The sequence below is a fragment of the Cygnus atratus genome, chromosome 17 (assembly GCF_013377495.2).
Source record: "Cygnus atratus isolate AKBS03 ecotype Queensland, Australia chromosome 17, CAtr_DNAZoo_HiC_assembly, whole genome shotgun sequence".
Taxonomy (NCBI): Eukaryota; Metazoa; Chordata; class Aves; order Anseriformes; family Anatidae; genus Cygnus; species Cygnus atratus.
The window spans coordinates 12,975,042-12,995,098 of NC_066378.1; the positions used below are offsets into that span (position 1 = coordinate 12,975,042).

The following is a 20,057-nucleotide window of genomic DNA, read 5'->3' on the forward strand; positions in this document are numbered from 1 at the left end:
CAAGCTGCAGTCTGTGCTTCAAAAATACCGTGAAAAGGTTCCTGACAACACCACTGCATACTCTTATCTTAAAGGAAAGTTCCTCCAGGATTTTTTGTTTGTTTGTTTGTTTCATTTTTAATGGCATTCTCTTGCCTCTTCCATCATCATCTTTGATGAGAGGAAAGGTGAAGATACTAATTCTATCAGCATTTCTTTAGGTGGAAGATTGGGAACACAGATTCTCTTTACAACTCAATATAATCAACAGAGGAAAACATTCCCCCATGAGCTCCATGTCATATTATCTGAATATTTTCAAACTTCCACCAAACGTTAAAAATTTGTATGTGGGTTCTTCTCCCGAATAAACCAATAAAGTAATTTTTCCATAACAAAGTTTTCAGCAGAGGCCTCTGTAAGTCTGCAGGAAGAAAGTACAGCAAGAAATTTTCTTTTGCTGAGTGGTGCAGACCAAGCAGAAAAACCTGTTTAGAGATCTGACCCAGTTAACACTTTCTCTGCACCTCCTCAGATGGTACTAAGATACTCTTTTAATACAACAGTTTTTTTCTGTGATGAGTTTGCTGTAGCAGTTTAGAACAATACAAATGTAAAATAAAAGCAAAATAAAAATAAAAAGATGGATGTTGATACAAACCTTGCTACTTTCATCAACCTTTTCAGTCTCTAAATTCTGTATCTGTTTCTCAGCTGCCTCAAGCTGCTTGCTAAGTTTCTGGACTTCCAATTTACCTTCAGAATTGGCTTTCTGAAGTGCATCAAGGTCCAAAAGCTTTTCTTCAGAAGCTTTGATCTGTTGTGTAAGACTATCAATAACTTTGGTTTGTTCATTGCACTTGGCTTGCAGTACCTCTAGCTCCTTTACCTTTATTTCAGCTTCCTGTAATTTGTTTAAAGTGTCTTCCATTTCTACTAGATGCTGATCTTCCACACTTTCCAGTTTGGTCTTCAAGCTTTCCAGGTTTTGCTCTTTCTCCTCTGTAACTGCTATTAATTTTGCTTTCAGGGCTTCGATCTCTTTTAAATGATGAGACTTTTCATTTTCCTGCTTCAGCTTTAAATTTGACATTTCATTTTCATAGTCTAATTTAATCTTCTCAATTTGAGTCTTTAACTCTGCAAATTCTGCTGTCTGAGCCCCTACACCTTTGCTGAAAGAAACTTTTAGTTCTTCCATTGCTTGCTGATGGGAGGCAATTGCAGATTCCAGCTTTGATTTCCACAGCTCCGTTACATCTGAATTCTCCTTGTTGGCATGATCAAGCTTAGTTTTCAATGATTCATTTTCTTTTGCCATTTTCTCATTTGAAGCTGAAAGTGATTTGATCTCTTTCCGGAGTGCTTCTTCACTGATTTCAAACTTCTCTTTCAGTGAATTCATCTCACTCTGATGTTCTTTGCCAACTGCTGCCATTTTTTCTTGCAAAGAACTTATTTCTTGTAACAATGAAAGAGAAGTATCCACATCATCAATGTGTTTGCTAGACTCTAATCTCCCTCGAAGCTCAGCTACTTCCTTCACCCGCAATGCTAGATCTCTTTCTAGTTCCATGATGCGAGATTTTTCTGATACTGTGGCCACCTATGATTAACAGCATTTTAAGAAAAGAAGAAAGAATTATAAAAGATATGTTTAATAGACACAGATACTTAGACCACAGTGAAAAGAAATTACCAAGCATTGCAAACCAACATCAGTAGTACATTCTTACCAGCATTTTGGATTATAATACCTCTGAGTTTCATTGCCAAATCCTATTTTTATGGAAGTGCTAAAGAAACCTTAAGTAAAAGAAAATTCTGCTTTTATATGGAAGGCTGTGAAACAAGACCAACTGTTATTTCATTTATGTATAAGCTATTGCTAAAAAAAAGTACAGATGTCCACATCTTTGTGTTCTGTGCATTTTGAATTCCACCTTTTGGGAGAACATATTCAAGTTGATTTTTCTGAAGTTATCTAGAAATAACAACTTGCTAAATAACAGCTTACAAACTACACTTATGTATATTAAACACATTTAAGAAAATGTTTCTCAGAACCATTTTAAAGCAGACTGAGATAGGAGAACCCCCAGGTCCCTAATTGTTGAAATAATTGCTTCCAGATTCATTTTATGTCAGTTATGAGACTGTCAGAGAAAAATAATTTTTTAGCCTACAAATGCCTGAAACTCCTTTGATATCTAATCCATTGTTCTCTCTGAAAAAAGTGTCCCCACTTTATCTGAGCTTTTCAACAACTGTTGAAGAAACTTCTGGTATGCAAAAACAACAAAGCCAGCACAATGATTTCTAACTGGGAAATCACTGTTTCAGCCTTCTTATTATACCAACATTCTGAAAAAATATTACTTACCTGCAATTGCTCTTTAAAAGTACTTATTATACACTACCTTCTTGGTTTTATAATATTCAGCCCTACCTTCGAGTCATGTGTGTGTGTGCATGATTATAAATATGCTTTCAAGAAGCACCAATCATATGTATTACAACACATTCAAACATCTATCCTGATCTAGTCAAAAAATCTAATACTCCGCATCTTCCTAATTAAAGAAAGTGGTTGGAATAGACAAAGACACATAGGGAGTATTATCTGAAGCAAGCAGTGCATAAATCATCACAGAAAAGCAATGGGATTATTTGAAAAAGTACAAATACATAGACAAATAATTGAATTTTGAGTATCATACAAAAACTGTCAAGTGTTTATTTGCCTACTCTGCTATGGACAGAAATGAAAAAAATGTTTTCATTCTTTCTGGTGAAGAAACCATTTATGAACAGGGAAAAGGTAAAAAATATTTTATGATCCTGCAGGAAAAAAAAAATCACAAGTAGAGAACTAGCATCTCTTTCCAGCTGAACCCTGTGCTTCGTAAGTTTTAAATATTTGTGATGACCTTCAGCTTTGTTTGGAGAAAGATAACAGTATTAGCTTTTATCTTCTAAGACAAAGAAACAATGTAGTAACTAGAGGAAGTTCACACCTTGTCATGCAGAAAACTTGTCAGTTTGAGAAAAAGGCAGAATGAAATTCACTGCTTCATTATGTCAAGCAACCGTGAAAGATTTAGATTATAAAATGTACCATAAAAGAGCCAGTACTCATGGTTTATTTCCATTGCATTGCTCCACACTGAAAATGTACCTGATTCATCACCTCTGGAAGCAGATTTACAGGTTTTCAGTAAGCAGACACCTGATAACTGAACCTGAATGGTGCCCTATTAAGTATTTGTTACATTATCTATTACTGGGCGTTCACTGTCTCTTTATAAAGATGCCACATACCAGAAACAATGAACAAGGGCATCTTGAAGTAATATCGGTATGTACTTACATGTAAAGAATTTAGGACAAAAGGCACTTATAAACAATGGCATATCATTAGGCGTGACCTAGATTCTCTTTACATGGCTGGACCTGACAGAAGGGTATGGAAATATCACCTTTGCTACTGTTTAGCTACCATTTAGTTGACCTTGTTGAAATGCCCAGTAACACTGGGACCACACTAAGTTCAACAGAGGTGATCATTAGTGAATTCTTACTACAGCTGCGAGTTCCTTCTTCCCATCTTCTCTTTAGCAGCTGTAGTTAGGCTGGTTACCCACAGAATGACCCATTTTTGGAAGTGGTCAATGTGCTCCTACGGAACAACGTTCTGTTATTTGCACAGCGAAGCAACCATCCCATCCTCCTCTCAAAGCCAGGGATTCCCTACCATCCCCATAACATGCTCCTAGCTTGTGGTCATTTCAGATTTCTTGGATTTGGCATTTCATGAATGATTTATGAACTACTAAATAAAAATTAAAATAAATAAACAAATCTCGCCACCAAAAACTGTTACGCCTTTGCTGTCAAATAAGCCCAGAGACATAATGCAATGTTAGAGCACAGTAGGCTTTTCTAAAAGACACGTGAAGAGCTGAGGTCAACCACAGCAGCCTTGTGGGCCTTGTTTCAAATAAAACTGAGTACAGTTAGCCCCTCCCTAGCAAGAAAAAAACTTGCAGAAACATGTTGATTCCTAAGATTTTCAGCATCAGCTAAACCTGTCTTGGGAAAAAGTATGTTTTGGGACTGTAATGTTTTGACAGGCAATGGCAATGGTATTACTAATACTACTGGATACCCAAGAAAAGATTGTGTCATGGGTAAAAAAAAAAAAAAAAAAGCACTGCAAACCATGACTTAGCAGATAGCACAGCCACTATTTAGGACCTCAGAAACCCAGCCCCCAAATTCTAAGTTTGTGTTAAAAGCACTGGCAAACTGGAACTTACTTCTTTTGGATATAATGAACTACGCTATTTCTGCCACTTTTGGCCTAGATTTAAGCATTACTTTTGTGCTTTGAAATCATCTTACCTGAATTCTTCTGAAGAAATGAGTACACATATACAGGCATACACACACACACAACCGAAGCTCAAAATTAATGCTAATTTTTAAGAGTGTTCCAGCTACATCTATAGCAGGTACTGATCGTGGCAGGAGCAAGAATCTCTCTCAGCATGTGTTAAACCCAGCAGGCTGTGTCATCAGAAATCTTCCACAACACAAATCAGTCTTGTTATTTAAATAGTGAAAACCATTACCCTAGTGTCTTCTAACTCCCTCTGGAGTTTGTCAGCTTTGGTCTTTTCAAAGAGCAGGCTCTGTTCAAGCTCCTTAATGCGGGCATGCTCCAGTTTGGTCTGCGTCTGTTAGTGAAAAGGGAAAGGAAGAGAACACAACGGTGCCACCATCACATGCCAGCACACAAGGAGGGAGCCACATGCAGGCCGTGCTGCCAGAATCTTCTATCAATGATGAGCAGAGAAGATGCAGTGGATAAAATGAACAGGGAAATGCTATGGATGAGAAAGATGGACTGAAAAGTGTAAATGGACTGATGTGTAAAAAAAAAAAAAAATCACAAACGAAGAAGTATGAACAAAAACGTTTCATGCAGCCAAGTAGAAGTTATTTATCAGTACATGAAGTTTTCAGCACAAATTAGAATAGTTATGAAAAAGTATATATAAATATATATACACCTGTTCTAAGAGGATGATATGTCCCTTTCCTCATCATCCCACTAACTTTTTTTAATGCATTGGGCTTATTTTTAAATGATTTAATTATGAACCAGGGGAGAATTCACTACTGAAGCTCATGTAACAAAACTTTTTTTTTTTTTAAAGCAATAGTAGCTGCATCTCGAGTTTTAGCCATAAAAATCCTTTTGGTCAAGACCAGGGAACATTAAGGTTCATTTGTCACTAGGGTATGAATTATTTCAATAGAAATAGAAAGAGCATGGTTGCCTATAACTGCAGAACCCCCTTAGTTTATCCCTCTCCTCCTCTTCCAAAAAGAAAGCTAGCAACAAATAAGATTCTTCAAAACCAGGGGAAAAAGTGAATCAGCCTGGTTGTTCCATAATTGCCGAAGCCTAAATACATTGAACAAGATGTACAAGTGATAAGATTAAAAAAATAAATTGTAATTCTCATAGGTTCCTAAAAAGCACAGAAAGTACCTGTAACAAAATAAGCAGCACCTCCTGCCTTTTGGTTATAAAGAGATAGAATTATTTTTTTTAGCAAGAGCACAGAACATCAGTAAACTCGATACCTAGGCTCCAAGATGCTCCAAGAAGCCCCCAAGAGAGCTTGAAGTTTGAGAGATGCAAGTAAAGTCCAGCAGTTAGTTCATATCTGACTTACACCACTGAAATGGGGAACAGGGGTGAGTGTGTGTGTGCACACGTGGGTGGAATAGAAAGAAGTAATATAGAGTTATTTCTGAAATGCTGAGATCCAAGTATTGTGTCAATCTTGACTGGTCGCTGTTAGTTTAAACGTATGAAACAATCCAAATTAAAAGTATTCTGAAAGTGCACTGTTGCTTCACGTGTCTTTTCCAAAAAAGGACAGCTTAAGGACCTTGCCCACATCAAGAGTAAGGTGGATCTCCAGAAAAAAACTGAACGATGTTCTGTCTGGTTATGCTAAGATGTGATTAAGAGCCCAAGAAGTTGCATCCATCAGCCTTGATGAAAGTTCTCTAGCTTCAGCAGTTACTTCACTACAGAACAAGTAGTAAAGTAGTAAACAAGTAGTAAAGTAGTACACAGTAACCCCCAAGCCTTACGAACTGCTATTAGTAGAGTCCTGCAGCCTGAAAAGCTACCCATTGACCACTGGGTTGAAAGAATCCAAAAGGAAGGAAGAGCGTGAATCATTCCAAAGCCACACTGCTGCCAAACCCACAGCACAGCGGTGTGCACACAGCTGGCAGGACACTGCTGCTTCTCTGATCTTTGCAAATGCTATTTAAATATCCCTACAGAACTGTGTTATTTATAGAGTGACAAGCTGATTAGTACTGCCTCCAAACCAGCCACAGCGGTTAAAGATCCTAGGCAGTCTCTGCAGAGAAGGTGAGATAGGGACGAAACTCTTGTTTTGCTTCAGGCCTGTTCTCCAATCACAGTATTCCTTCTGACAGCACCAAGTTATCAAGTTCATCTTCCTCTCCCAAAGCATGTAGACATCTGGTGGTTTCAAACAGTTTTTAAAAATATTTTTCCAGCTGAAAAAAGAGTTGGCTGTTTTACTATGCAGTTACTAGGTCTAAAATACTAAATCCCTAAAGCATTAAAACTTGCTTCTTAGATTTGTTCTGGTTTTGGTATTCCATAGCAGATTTGTTTCTCTATCAGTGGAAGATATTCAGCGTACACAAGGAAAAAAAGAACAAAAACACAAACATAAAACATGAGAACATGGCTTATTGTTTTTGTCTCTCAGTCTTTGAAAACTAAACTAAATATTCTAAGGGAAATAACTATTTTAAAAGTGGCTATAATTCAGCCCCCTCTCTGAGACTGATTAGTATTACTTCTGTTCCACAACAAAATTATAAGTCTGAAAATGAATCTATTTTTAAAAACTGAATATTCATGCCTTTCTTGCTCTAAATCCCATTAGGGATTTATTAGAAAACAAGTCCCAAACCTGATAGCTGCAGAATTCTCCTTGCATCACTTTGCAAAATATGCTACCTTAAGATTTGCTATACTATACATAAAAACCAAAATACTTTGACCATTAATTTTATTGAAATTGCTTCGATACTGCATAGATCAGATATACCATCATTGATTATGATTCTATGATTACCATTTTTTTAACCCCCATCTCTTATATACTACAAAGGAGAATAAAATAAAATCCTACCAAAAATAAAATAAAAAATTAAAAAAAAAAAAAAGAGAAATGTCTAAAAGATTGTGTTCCTCTTTGAGGAAATCCAGAGCACAGTAAACTGACAAGAGCAGAGTACCATAAAAAGAAAAAAAGAATTTGATTTTAAACCTCAAATTGGATTGAAAAGAAAAACAAAAAGCAAGCAAACAAACAAAACCCACAAAGCATCTTCCCCTTCTCTAAAGCTTCACGGTTAGATTAGGCAAGGGGGAAATGGGACAAGCCTTACTCTGGCTTGAACCCTAAAGAATTCCACTAAAATCAAATGTCAGAAAGCAGTCATTGGTTATTTTCAGCATTTATGTATTCTAGCTACACTTTCACTTCAAAATAAACCTTCAGTTAAGTTCTCCATCTACAGGTAAAACTATGAAATTGTCCTTAAACCATAAAAGCAGATAATTGATTCTAGAATAGGGGCAAGATGACCTTCAGTTCCTTCGTGCTGGGATAACAACCACAGAACACGACAGATTATGAAGCATTATCCTGGAAACTAAGTGATCACCCAGTTCTCTTCTTCAGAGAGTGAAGATGTCCATTTTTATGGAGAAATTAGACCAGGGAAATAAGGAATAAAGATAGGATTAAACAAGGAGTGCACAAAACGAGAGAAAGGAAGGGCACATGCAGATTTACTTCTAACACACCGTGAGCCTGATTGGAAGAATAGAGGAGACCCGGATCGCTGAAGTAGCTTCGCAAAAGGAACACCTAAGAATGCACAGCAGGAAACCAGTTTTAGTCTTGAGAACTTCCTATCTTGGCTGGGGATGCAGCAGAGGAGGCAGCCTGTGATAATTTTTCCTAAATCCAATCAAAGAGAGGGCTTTTAAATTCCACTATTCTGAGCTATGGAAGCAAGAGGGCTGCTTTAATGTCTTGTAAGGCAATTTCTGCTATCCATTTACATATATTTTTCCTGCATAATTCAAAGGGAAGCTACAGTAAAATAGACAGCTTTAAAACGTCTTAAAAACTAGCGTGCAATCATCTCTCCCCTTTGCATTTTATGCAAAAAAAATCAGGGGAGGTAGGGAACATACCATTTTCTCCCTCAGAAAAATTAATTGGCTAGATGCAAACTGCATCAATTGAACAGCAGTAAGAGCTCATAGGAAACGGCGCAGGATTTTGTGAAGACAGCAACTAAAATCCTACAGAAATGAAAGACATTTCAGGATCCACGACAGTCATTTTCTACAAGCTCCTATGCTCTCCAATTAGGTGCAAAGTTTTTGCCCACAGAGAATTCTAATGACACATTTGCCCTCTCTACAGTTAATGGGGATTACAACGTTTAGTCATTACACACATTCTTTTTGATAAACGTAATTGCTCTGAAAGCAACATGCACACAAATACTAGAGTCAATGTTTCAATAACAGATTATGCAGTTAGTGAATAAGTATAAGCATTTTCTGCACACAATCTGTTAACATGGGATGTCTCCGCACATTTAAGTGCCCTCTTACATTTTCTGGATCTTCCGAAATCTGCCTCTTTCGCTATCAGTAAAATTAAAAAACAAAAACAAACAAAAATATTTCACCTGAAGACTTAGCACTATCATTCCAACACAAACATCAGGATACATCTCATTATCTTGTATTAATTTTAAATTCTTGAAGCTATGCAGCTTGACAGACCAGGCTCTTTAAGATGGTCTGCCAGGAATATCCACTGAGTTAACAAAAAATAGAGAACTATAAGTTTCCATGGACTAAATAATAAAAGGATCATTCTATGAAGAGTCTAGATAGGTATCTTAAAATGAATGGACGACTAAAATAAAAGAAATGTTATATGAAATGAATCACTTTCATAAGGCTAGCACTTTAATCGTAAAGGGTTCACAGGGACACAAGTCAGTTAACTTTGTTCTCTATACTGTGCAAGAGTCTAATATTTTTCAGATTAAACAACAAATCGAGTAGAATAACTAATATGTATTTTGCTTTTTAATTTGTAATTTGGGATAAAAATTGGTAGTGTTCAAGTTATTAAGAGCAATTCTTCACTAAATGTTTCTGAACCTGATTGCATAATAACACTATTATAATGCACACGTGAATGGCTGTTTAGATTTTGGGTACAACTGTCCTGACAGAATATTTTTTTAAATAAATCTTCCATTAGAAGACATTAAAAACATTAGTAAGATATAAAATAATATAAAATATCAAAAAATAGAGTTTTCAATTAAATTATTCTAAACAACTATTGCCATTCTACAGTAGAACCCTTGCTAAAGTGTATAACTGAATTAAAGGTGCAATCCCGCAATTCCAGGGTGGTTAGCTTACTCCGGGACTGCAGAAATGGGAATTACTTTGATGTGTTTTGCATATTCATGGACCAGGATTGCATCTCTTAATCATTCCTGCCACTGTCTTCCAGAGAACAGTCCAATTTGGATGAACCGGTTGCATTTTTGTGTCCAACTATATATACTGTTTGCAAAGCTGGAGCTATTTTACCTCTAGGTCTCCTTTGGTAATGGATTCTTCTTCCACACGGAACTGAAGGTCTTCAACTTTCCTGTGGGGACAATTCATTAAAATTCAGATAACTTTGAAAGAAAATGCTTTCAAGCTCAGTTTTCAGTGGAAATCTGCCAGCAAACTGCTAGAAACATTAAGACATGAGAAGTATTTCACAAAGAAGGAAAGACACCATCTTTAAAGAGCAAGCTCTGACAAAGGCATCTTCCTACAGCTGTATGAAGAAAGTATTTGGTAATTTTCTGAGGAGTTAAAAAGAAAACCTCTGTGTCAATGTTGTTTCTCTTAGTCCTTCACCCTTCTGCACACGTTCTGCGTATTCTGCCATTAAGCTAAGAAACAGAAAGTTAGGAAATATCCAAGATTCCCAAGAGCTTTCTGGTAGTGCGCTGGTCCACTCACATCAAAACTCTAGCATAGACAAGCACGTTATTAGCCGTCAAGATGAACTGCAAGATACAGACTGGGAGTGCGTGCAGGAACACAGATACAGCTTGCCTTGTTCATACAGCAGTTTTAGAGTGCTGTATGATAGACAGAGGTGAGGAGATGCTGACTGACCTAAAATTTTTAAAAAGCTATTTCCTCCCACCCCTTTATCCGGTATGCCCCAATGAACAAGGGGCCAGATCTCCTCCTTTCAACCCAGTAAGATGGGGCAAAGGAAGAGACAAGCATGCCTTCTTTCCTTTGAATTGCACATGCTGCTGGTGCCCGGAGCTTGGCTGGCAGATGTAGAAATCATTACATCAAAGGGAGTTACAAGCGACGGATGTCTAAAATAAAAGGACGGTAAGAACTTCTGATTGTCTCACCCCTATGCTTTGGAAACAGAGGATTAAAGATTATTTGACTTCAAGTTACTGCTGAGACTGACTTGAATACATATCACAGAGAGCTTTCAAAGTAAACAAACCTAGAGTGGCTAGGAGGAAGGAGAAATATTACACTGCTGAAGCCATGAAATGTTTTCCTGGCTGTAAGACGTCACTTCAGTTAATGGGTAGCAGGCAGCCACAGCAGCATTGTTATGCTGCTTAGCAACACGGTGAAGGTGAGCTCAAGGCCATGGAGGATTTCGGTGAAATAGACCCCCACTGACCTGACATTCAGTGAAAAGAGGTTTACAGCCAGGCTACCAGAGGTGCTGCAAAGCTTTTAAAATTATTTTTATTTATTATTAAATTAAACAAACAAAACATTGCATTATTTTGTAGAGGTAATACAAATATTTTTATTCCTAACTGCACTGTTTATTTTGCAAATTCATTACAAGTGGGTCCCAAAAAATGGAGCATGAAAATTGTAATGGAATTACCCAGGGTTTACCATTGGATCTTCTCATCTGTGTTTTCCAGCTTTAGGGAAGCCTTTCAGAGAGGTTGACATCCGACTGATTCCAGGGGAGTACACAAGCCTACAGCAGACTCACAATGGGTTTCTAAATAGACTCTCACTATTCAAAAGCATTCAGAATCCACAAAAACAATTTACCAGATTATTTCCTCAACTAACCTTGCTCATCAATTTGATAATTTCAATTCTTTTCCTCAAATGATTAAGAAAACCAATTAGTAAAGGCACTAAAAGTAATGGCTTTGAAGATTTTCCTGTAAGAGACAGCCCCTACGTAGAAACACATGAATAGTTTTAAATTATTCACAAGAGCACTAAACTGTAAATTCCTAATCCAGCACTGTCAGGAAATGGGATTATGAAAATTTTCACTCTGAAGTAGAATAAGAGTGTTTCAAGAAGATCAGGCGTGATCCATTAACTTCATACGAGTAGGAATAAAATCCTTCTTAACAGAAGGCAATAAAAAAAGGAGTAAGTTGCATGAAACTGAGCTTTAAACAATAGTTATAGCCTCCAAACAAGTCCACTTGGATTGTCTCCTGAGAAATGCCATCTCCCAAATCTGAGTGTTTAGCCGATCAAAGAATACCTCAAAAAATGTTTAATTTCCTCTTTCAGCTGTAATGCATCATAGTATAATTTTCTTTGGCTGTATTATACAGCTATAGCTGTTCTCCCTCCACAAATTTAAGAGTTTCTTTTTAGTATTAATTTTTAGAAACTGTGATATGGTTTTGTATGGTAACTGCCCATACCTGCATTATTAAAATTTGTCACCACAGCATTTACTTTTAGTGCAAAGTTTGTTTTTTTATCAGTTATACTAATGAAGATAATTTGGGGTTACCTTTTCTCTTCCTCAAGCTGATTGAGAAGCTCCACTTTCTCCCTATCAGCAGCCTCCACCATAGCTCGTAGCTGGTCCATTTTTGCTTCCATCTCCAGTACATGCTAATTAGCAGGAATAAGAACAAAATCTAAGTTGGACAATACATGATTTTGTTTCCAGGTTATGTATCTATACCTCAGTAATCACAATTTGGTAAAGCGATGGGCCAAGGAAGAGGAATATTATATTCAAATATGCATGTAACAGAAAAAAAAATAAAAATAATAAAAAAAATAACGTTGCTTCTTGACATGTGTAGAGAAGTTCAACCAAAATTTGTTAAATTACACAGATTTGCTATTTTATCAAGCTAAAGCTCCCACAGGGAAGATCTCATAGGTATAGACTATTTTACTTTTGGAACACTACCTCTTACTCCCAGAACTTTTCAGTAAGAAAATACAATTTGAGAAATTAAGTCAATTGTCTTAAAGCCTCTGTTTTAAGAACAATAGCATTGATCTTACCCGATCGTGTCCATCTCGAACAAGTGCTAATTCTTGCTCTATTTCCCCTACATGACTGGTTGCTTTTGCAACTTCTGCCCTCTCCAGGTCCCTTTCTGCCAGGAGCTGTTCAATATGTTGCTGCTTCTCCTTCAGTGCCTCCTGTAGGGCTGTGGTACCAGAAATTTTTCTTGCATACCGGGAAGATGTTTCTGTCAACTTCACAAAGTAAGCAAGTTAAAAATCATCCTATATCAAGTGAAAACCAGGGATATCTCCAGACTCTACAAACATTGTGTTAGTGTAACGAATGTTTTCTGTAACCTACTGTACCTTCTCCTTTAGAACTTTTATTAAAGAAAAATATTTTTCTTGCTTTTACGTTTAAATTACTTCATTTTCTAGAATCCAACAATGGCCATACCTATGTAGTAGGTTGGTTCTGTAGCAATCAGCAGGCAGTGTGTAGGAGACAGAAGGCTAAGTGAAAACAAAAGGCTGGCCTCAGTCTAAGGCAGGTTTGGTAGACTCACAAAAGGCTAGCTTATTAGCTTTTTAAGCACCTTTTGCATTTAAAAAAAAAAAAGGCACCTATACAGCAAGTTAATAACATTGTCACTCTAGTTACCTAGTCTTTATCTTGGGTCACCAGCGAAGGCATAACATTTCCAAATGCTCTATCAAAAGCTTTTGGATCTCCAACTAGCATTTCGTGCCTCTGCTATGGGAATAAAACATTCAGGGTCAAAGGCATTTACCTTGACTTAAAAAGCCAGCCTTACAGCTAAAACCTTGTGAAGATGTATATTTGGTATCTGATTAAAACATATATTTATATCCCTGGAATTAAATTACTTCTGGAAAAAAATAAATAAAAATCTGAAGGATTAAACTTAAAAGAGTATAGATAAAAATGAATCAAACTGGAAAACTATAGCTAAAATGAACCTTAAGATTTTTCTTGACCTTGCATGATCTCTGCTCCACTGAATGGAACCAGTGCCAGTGAAAATTCATCATGGCCCTGTCTTCTACTTCCTCAAGAGTTTTTGAGCTAGAAGGGAAAGTAAATAAACTGAAATTATGTAGTAATAGTGAGCAAGAGTTGTGAAAACAGCAAAAACTGAATCAAGAAATCTGATACAGCTTATAAAAACTGACCCTATGTATAGCAGCTTGGAAATTTGCTTCCTAAGTATTAAGAAAGAATGACATCTCACTTAAAGCCTCATTTAAAACAAAACAAAACAAGGACAAAGACTTACTCTTCTGTTGTGTTAACCTTTAGCTCTAATGGTATTACCCCAAAATAGGAATATGTTTTTCTCATGATCCTTTCAGAGATCAAAATGTTGAAGAACAGTTGCCATATACAGCTTGGAATGCTGGCAGTAGACTACATCCCCAACAGAAAGCGTAACACTGACGTATTCTTCTGTCATCACAAAAACATGCTTCCCCTTCTGTTACCAGGATTACTGCAGAACCATTCTAACTCGTTTACTTACAGCCTCAAATGATACATCTCTAGTCTATTACGAATACTGTATCCAATGACTTAAAAGGTATGGGACTAAATAAACCAGAACTTTCAGCTTTGATACTTAGATTAGTTGTTTGGTATCTTTTCAGTTTCTGGAAGACATCTCACTCCAAAATGCACTGATTTTTAACAATTCTAGCTCTCCTAGTCATACTTGACTTAATTTTCGATTCCATAAGGAACTGAAAAGATTTCAAGAGAACAACAACTTCCTTCAGACTTGGAAATAAATGCCAATTGCAAGAGACCAGCCCTCTTATGTTATTAGATCACCTACTTTGACAGTTGCTTTTCAGGAAGAAGAAAACAGCAACATCCCTGACTAAGTGAGAAGACTATGTAGGACCCCAATGAATTGCAGATAAATTACACTTTTCCTAAAATCAGAGCAAGAGAAATTTGCTGGGAGATTTGGGAAAACCTGTTTCTTCAACAGCTTAACTTTTAAAGGAATTAAGTGTCAAATTATTTTGACAGGCCTTTTACTTGGATGGTAACCAGATCTTCACAGTGCCTGAGAACATAGCTAGAAGAAAGCTGGAATTTTAATTCCAGAAATAATGGGTTATGGAAGCTTTATTTTTTAAGGCTCAAAACATGCAAAAGCCCTGGGGCACAGCACAGAGCAAAACAAGTGAACATACTGTAAACATTTACATTGTGTAACTGTACCCTCTTCTTGCTGAGGATATCATAGCATGCTGAATACAACGTGGAGGTCCGTATTAACACTTCACTGTCAGCCCACAAACTGCCCTGAGCAGGCACTCCCTGAGCCTGAGGCACTACTGAGTGCAACAGCTTCAAACTACGGGGCACTCCCTAGCTAGAGGTGCAACTTTCAGGAGGGGTTAAGTAACAAAGTCCCTCCATTTGTGCCAAATAAAAATCCCTTACGCTTGTTGCGATAAGGTATTAACCCCATTGCCCTGACCGACCGTTGACCTCTGTTCACTTGTTATCTGCTTCAGTTTTGAAGGACATTGTCACCTTCCTGTCCTGCACCTGCTGTCAATGGAGCAGTATGCAAGCTAACTAGGCCCAGATCAGTGGGAGTTGGTGATCTCTTTCCAGTCAGATGTACATTGGGTTTTGTTTGTTTTTAAACAAAATAAAATAAATAAATAAAAAAGGTGATCGTAGAAAAAAAATTATTTCTATGCTTTTAACTGCCTTTAAAGAGAGACTTTTTAAATTCAGCTTTCTCAGAAGATCTGTTTTACTGCTGCAACCCAAGATTAGGACATTTATGTAACAGAGTAACTTTAAAAGAATCCATAGTAAGTGTATTAGGTGGAATTAGTACTGTGTTAAAATTCACCTGAGCCACTGTACTTTGCAATGTTTTGCCGTTATGAATTCATAGGATTAAAAAACAAATCCAAAATAAAAGAAAGAGGCTTCTTGTCAGCAAAAACTTGATGATTGCTACTTCTATATTTTGCAGCTGACTCATCTCTTTAAGAGTAAAAGAAACCCTTTTACAACTTGACAATTTGGAGCTTCCTGCTTAATGAAACAAGTTTGAGCCATGGAAGCTTTAGTGCAAACCAGATCCCATATGACAGAGATTTGTGGTGTGCTAGGAAAAATTAACAACTAAACGCAGATTTCAGTCAGAGAATATTGATGCCTTTTCATTTTGTTGGCATCACAAGCCCCTTTCTTATTGCAATAACTCAGTTAGCCTGAATTAACTGTGTAAGCTTAAATATTCAAATATTCAGTTACTCTTCAGGGCTAGCTAAGAGTTCCTTCCTTCATGCATGCTTTGAATGAAAAAGAGAGCACAATTAAATGTACATTGTACTCTCCCCAAGATCTGTTCTATTCTCAATTTATGCAAGTAGATCACAGGCAAGTGCCACGTGGATTCTTGCTTGGGAATGTAAAGCATGCAATAGAAAAAGAAGCTTACTAGTCCTGTACGGCTTGGCTTGCTGCTTACTGAAGATGCCACAGAACTGAGGGAGCTCAGGGAAGATGCGCTTGGACTACGTTTCAGGGCTGTGGGAGTTGCAATCACTTTTCGCACAGTTGTCTTCGCTTTTGCTGGTGTAGTCGATGGGAATCCAATCTTTGTAACTTTGTGGACTGGAGCAAACAAGCCGTATTTTGGCTGACACTGAAAATATCTTTAAAAAACAAAGCAGACAGATGAGAGCACTAAATTAACTTCTGTCTTTTCATATACACGATCTGGCTTCACAAAGAATGCTAGATAAATAGTCTAACAGTATTAAAGGACAGGGTAACAGCTGGTGACAGCCTCATCTATATTAGGTTGAGGCATTTTTTTAAACAATGGATTTGGAAAGGGGGCTTCATTGGGCTGCAGTAGCACTACTACAGCAGGCTTCAGAAATTCAATAGAAAAAAACCTCTTGAGCTAGAGCTCTGTTTCCCGCATACTCCATTCAGATTCAAACATGCACATCCTTTCTCTTTCAGACGTTTCTCTGAGCTGCCAACAACAAAGGTGATAAGGAGATAAAAATAAAATCAGATAATTTAATCAAGCAGTTGTATATTTGATTGCATATATGCATATTTCATTATGCAGAACATGTATCTTTGGTTATATATAATCAAAACCCTTTTAAAATGTTAAGTTGTGAACACCCATGTTAAAATGGCACAATCCTTGTAGAAACACTTTGTAAAGAGTTAAAGAATTGTTCTTTACACCACACATGAAAGAAAATTTGTGATGTGAATTAATATTTTCTAAATATGACTTGTTGAAGGAAGAATCTATATGGTTCCTAGTCTTTATAACGTGGCTATATAAGCTTTCAGTTCCTGCAATGCAGGAAAATTTTCCTTAAATTCAGCTTTTAGACACCTAGAGATATTTTCTTAACTGAGAATTCATTCCAAGCTGGGAAACCAAGCAGAAGTTCAAAAAGCAGAAAATTGTGTTTTCCATTATCAGTCTATGAATAAAACTCACATGGGAGTTAGGATAGATTAACCAATCCAGTGAACGTGGGGTTGATGCAGACTTTCAGAGATGTGTAGGCGTCATAAAATTCCAATCAGTGTGTAAGGATCCCCCTCCCACCAGCAGACAGTCGGGTTTACAGTCTAACGACTTCTCTTGATGTAAAGTTTAATGTAAGATATTAAAAAGACAAAGCAAAACAGAGATATGCAAGATCTTTAAGGTGTCTATCTGATGATAAACTAACCTTGTTCCAGCAACAGCTCCATCATTCTTTCCAAGAGGTTCATCCAGTTCTACTCCACACCACTCTCCTTTAGCAAAGTCGGTTTCTCCCAAGAAACGCACAACTCCAGCTTTTGTTCCACCAACCTTGAAGCAATAAGACACACATCTGATTTACTGCATTTCCAAATCAAATACAAAATCCAGTGGAAAGCATTCAGCATAATCATGTTCACAATGCACATTAATGATGTCACCAGTTCTTATGTCAAGCTGCATATTCTTTTGCCTCTGGGTTTTGTTTTAATACCTTGAACAAATCTTCACAACTAAATTGTTTGCAGAAGAGAGAGGGGAAAAAAAAAAAAAACAAAAAACAAACTTTCTCTAGCATTTAGTTCTGTCCAGTTTGGTATTTAGGAAAAGTTTGTCAAGATTGAAGGCCACAACTCTATTAAATGACTTGATATGGCTATAAGATTAACAAGATATTCAGCAAGATGCAGTATAACTAGCGAACTGAATGCGATAGGATTTGTATTATATTTTCATACAAACTTCAGTCAGCAACAGATGATTTCTAAGGGCTGCTTGTTTTTTATTCTAATTCTGTGAGGAAAAGTAAAAGAAATTAAATGAGAAAAAATCATATTTTCTATAAGGAGTAATTCCCGAAACTACACAGCACAATGCTCTTGCACTTAGGAGAACTTACATAATACAAAGCACTGCAAAAACTGTAGATGTAAACAACTATTTGAATTCTTAGGGAAGGGTGGAATCATTTTCTTGATCTTTTCTTCATTTTTTTTAAACAGCCCTAAATGGAAAATCAGAAATGATTTGCTTTCAGATTTCAAATCCTACATCTTTACAGCCATCTTGATCCTGTTCCACTTACTTGCCATATTTTATAACTCCCAGAGGAGGGAGGAATTAAATTAGGTGAAGAAGCAAAAGGTGTTCAGTGGGACTGACATTTGCCAAGCAGGGCCACGAGCCAGAGCTGCAGGATTCTTGCAGGTCGGAATGACAATATGCTGTGCCCTATTTGTGTGAAAATCTGTTCAGCCTGCATCCAGCACCATGAAAACAAGCAAATGTTGATGAAAACCACCTCTTAAAGAGAGTCACTGGATTCAGCGTGGATCTTTTCAGGACCGTTGTTTTTTTCACTTGTATTTTCCAGCACACATTATCCGATGAGGCATTTATTTCACAGCCTTCGCAGAAAGTTAGCAGTAACCTGTTAATGCAAAGACTGTAATTCTCCTTTTTATGTGCTGAAAAGTACGTTAGGACTTTATGTAATTTTTCCATTAGACATTGTATTCCTTGTGGGGAGCTTCCCAGGGTAACCAGAGAACAACAAGCTTCTTGTGCCATCAATTAGGGTGCATGATCACAGTACGCTAGATAATTCATTTTAATACATCTGAGAAGTGCTCGCACAAGAGGTTAAGTGTGAGGAGCCTGGAAATGGAGTACATTATCTTGCATGAAAGCACTAAGTGTCTTCAAAGTACTAAGTTAGATGACACACATTTGTGCTCTAGCTCCTAGTTCATCAACTGTGCAGAGCTGACAGCTCTGTTAGAGATTCAAGGCTTCAGCTGATGGTAAGAAAATCCTAATCCACACAATTAAAGCCTCAGAAAACCAAGGAAGAATAATTAACCCCTTTGATCTTACTGAAACAGGAAAAGCAGATATTTTTCATCCCTGTTTAAGGTGGCAGTCCCCTTTTCTTCTGTCATTAGAGAGGGTCTTGAAACAAGGCTTAATCTGCAGATCACATTTACGTCTTGCCATAGCAAATTGTTCTTCTCCATGGAATAAAAATACACAAAGTTTACAGTTATCATGACTCAGCCTAATATAGTAACTAGTAGAATGTTTGGTATTTGGTGTTCTTGGCAGAGAATGGACAAACATCCCCTCTGCGAAAAAAAAAAAAGAGAGAAAAAAAAAAAGGCAAGAGTACTTCCTTGGAAAAAGATCGCAACTGACCAAAACAGTCCCCTGGAATCCAGATCTCTAAACCTCTGGGGCACTGGGATGAAGAGGGAAGACGTAACATTGTTTTTTTCAAAGTATTTTCTGGGAAAAGCTATCCCTGAAGCCCACACGTTATTCACCCTCATACATAACCTACTTTTTCTAGGGGATAAATACCATAATCATAAGTATAAACATCAAAGTTTAACTGAACAGTGCAAGTGAAAAACATGCATGTGTGTGTGCTGTCAGTCGTGCCTGGGTCTGCAAGTCGTTCTTGTCACTCCCTTTCTAGCAAGTTTTCTATTTTTGTTTTGTTTGCTTTTAATAGATGAGTTAAATTTGGGATAATCTTTAGGTGAAAAGAAAGACTGGTTAGCTGCGTGTGCACTGTTTCACTGGTCGGTTTTGTACTGTTTTCTGCCTGAATAAACAGAGTTAAAGCAAAGGAGGCCAGAAAGAACCCATTAAAGAAATGAGGCAGGAAATCTAAAACAATAGCCCAGATAAGGAGCATCCCCTCGCAGACAATAGTCAGGCTCGCAGTTGCACAGGGGGATTCCTCAGCAACTTCTGCAGAACTGGCCGGGCCAAGGAAGCTTATTGTGGTTTTGTGGCAGGTCAACTACTAAAAAAATAAAATAGATAAATAAAAGACATTCCAGAGAAAGGTGCCCGGGGAAAGCACGATAGAGCTATCTGAAGCCTCTAGTGAAAAGGGATAATTAGGTGCAAAGGCTCCCAGAGACAGGGAAAAATGGTTGTAGGTTGTTCCCACCAACTCAAACTGGAAATAAACCTCTCAGCACATCGAGCCAGCTCTAGGAAAACATGGGTTAACCTTGGGTGCGGAACACGCATTCCTTCTTGGTTCATAC

The 20,057-nt window shown here is 37.3% G+C and overlaps 1 protein-coding gene across 6 annotated transcripts in view; it reads right to left on the reverse strand.

Moving 5' to 3' along the window:
- LOC118257533 (CAP-Gly domain-containing linker protein 1) overlaps positions 1 to 20,057 on the reverse strand; it is a 66,995-nt gene that overhangs the window by 24,654 nt on the left and 22,284 nt on the right. For 3 of the 6 annotated variants that reach the window (XM_050714232.1, XM_050714233.1, XM_035565629.2), the window contains exons 4-11: positions 17,204 to 17,328; positions 15,931 to 16,147; positions 12,491 to 12,688; positions 11,982 to 12,085; positions 9,752 to 9,812; positions 8,747 to 8,779; positions 4,614 to 4,718; positions 641 to 1,585 (exon numbers count right to left, since the gene is read on the reverse strand). In XM_050714232.1, coding sequence (XP_050570189.1) covers positions 641 to 1,585; positions 4,614 to 4,718; positions 8,747 to 8,779; positions 9,752 to 9,812; positions 11,982 to 12,085; positions 12,491 to 12,688; positions 15,931 to 16,147; positions 17,204 to 17,328 — 1,788 coding nt within the window. The remainder of the gene's footprint in view (positions 1 to 640; positions 1,586 to 4,613; positions 4,719 to 8,746; positions 8,780 to 9,751; positions 9,813 to 11,981; positions 12,086 to 12,490; positions 12,689 to 15,930; positions 16,148 to 17,203; positions 17,329 to 20,057) is intronic. The other 3 variants (XM_035565632.2, XM_050714234.1, XM_035565631.2) reach the window with 2 other exon arrangements.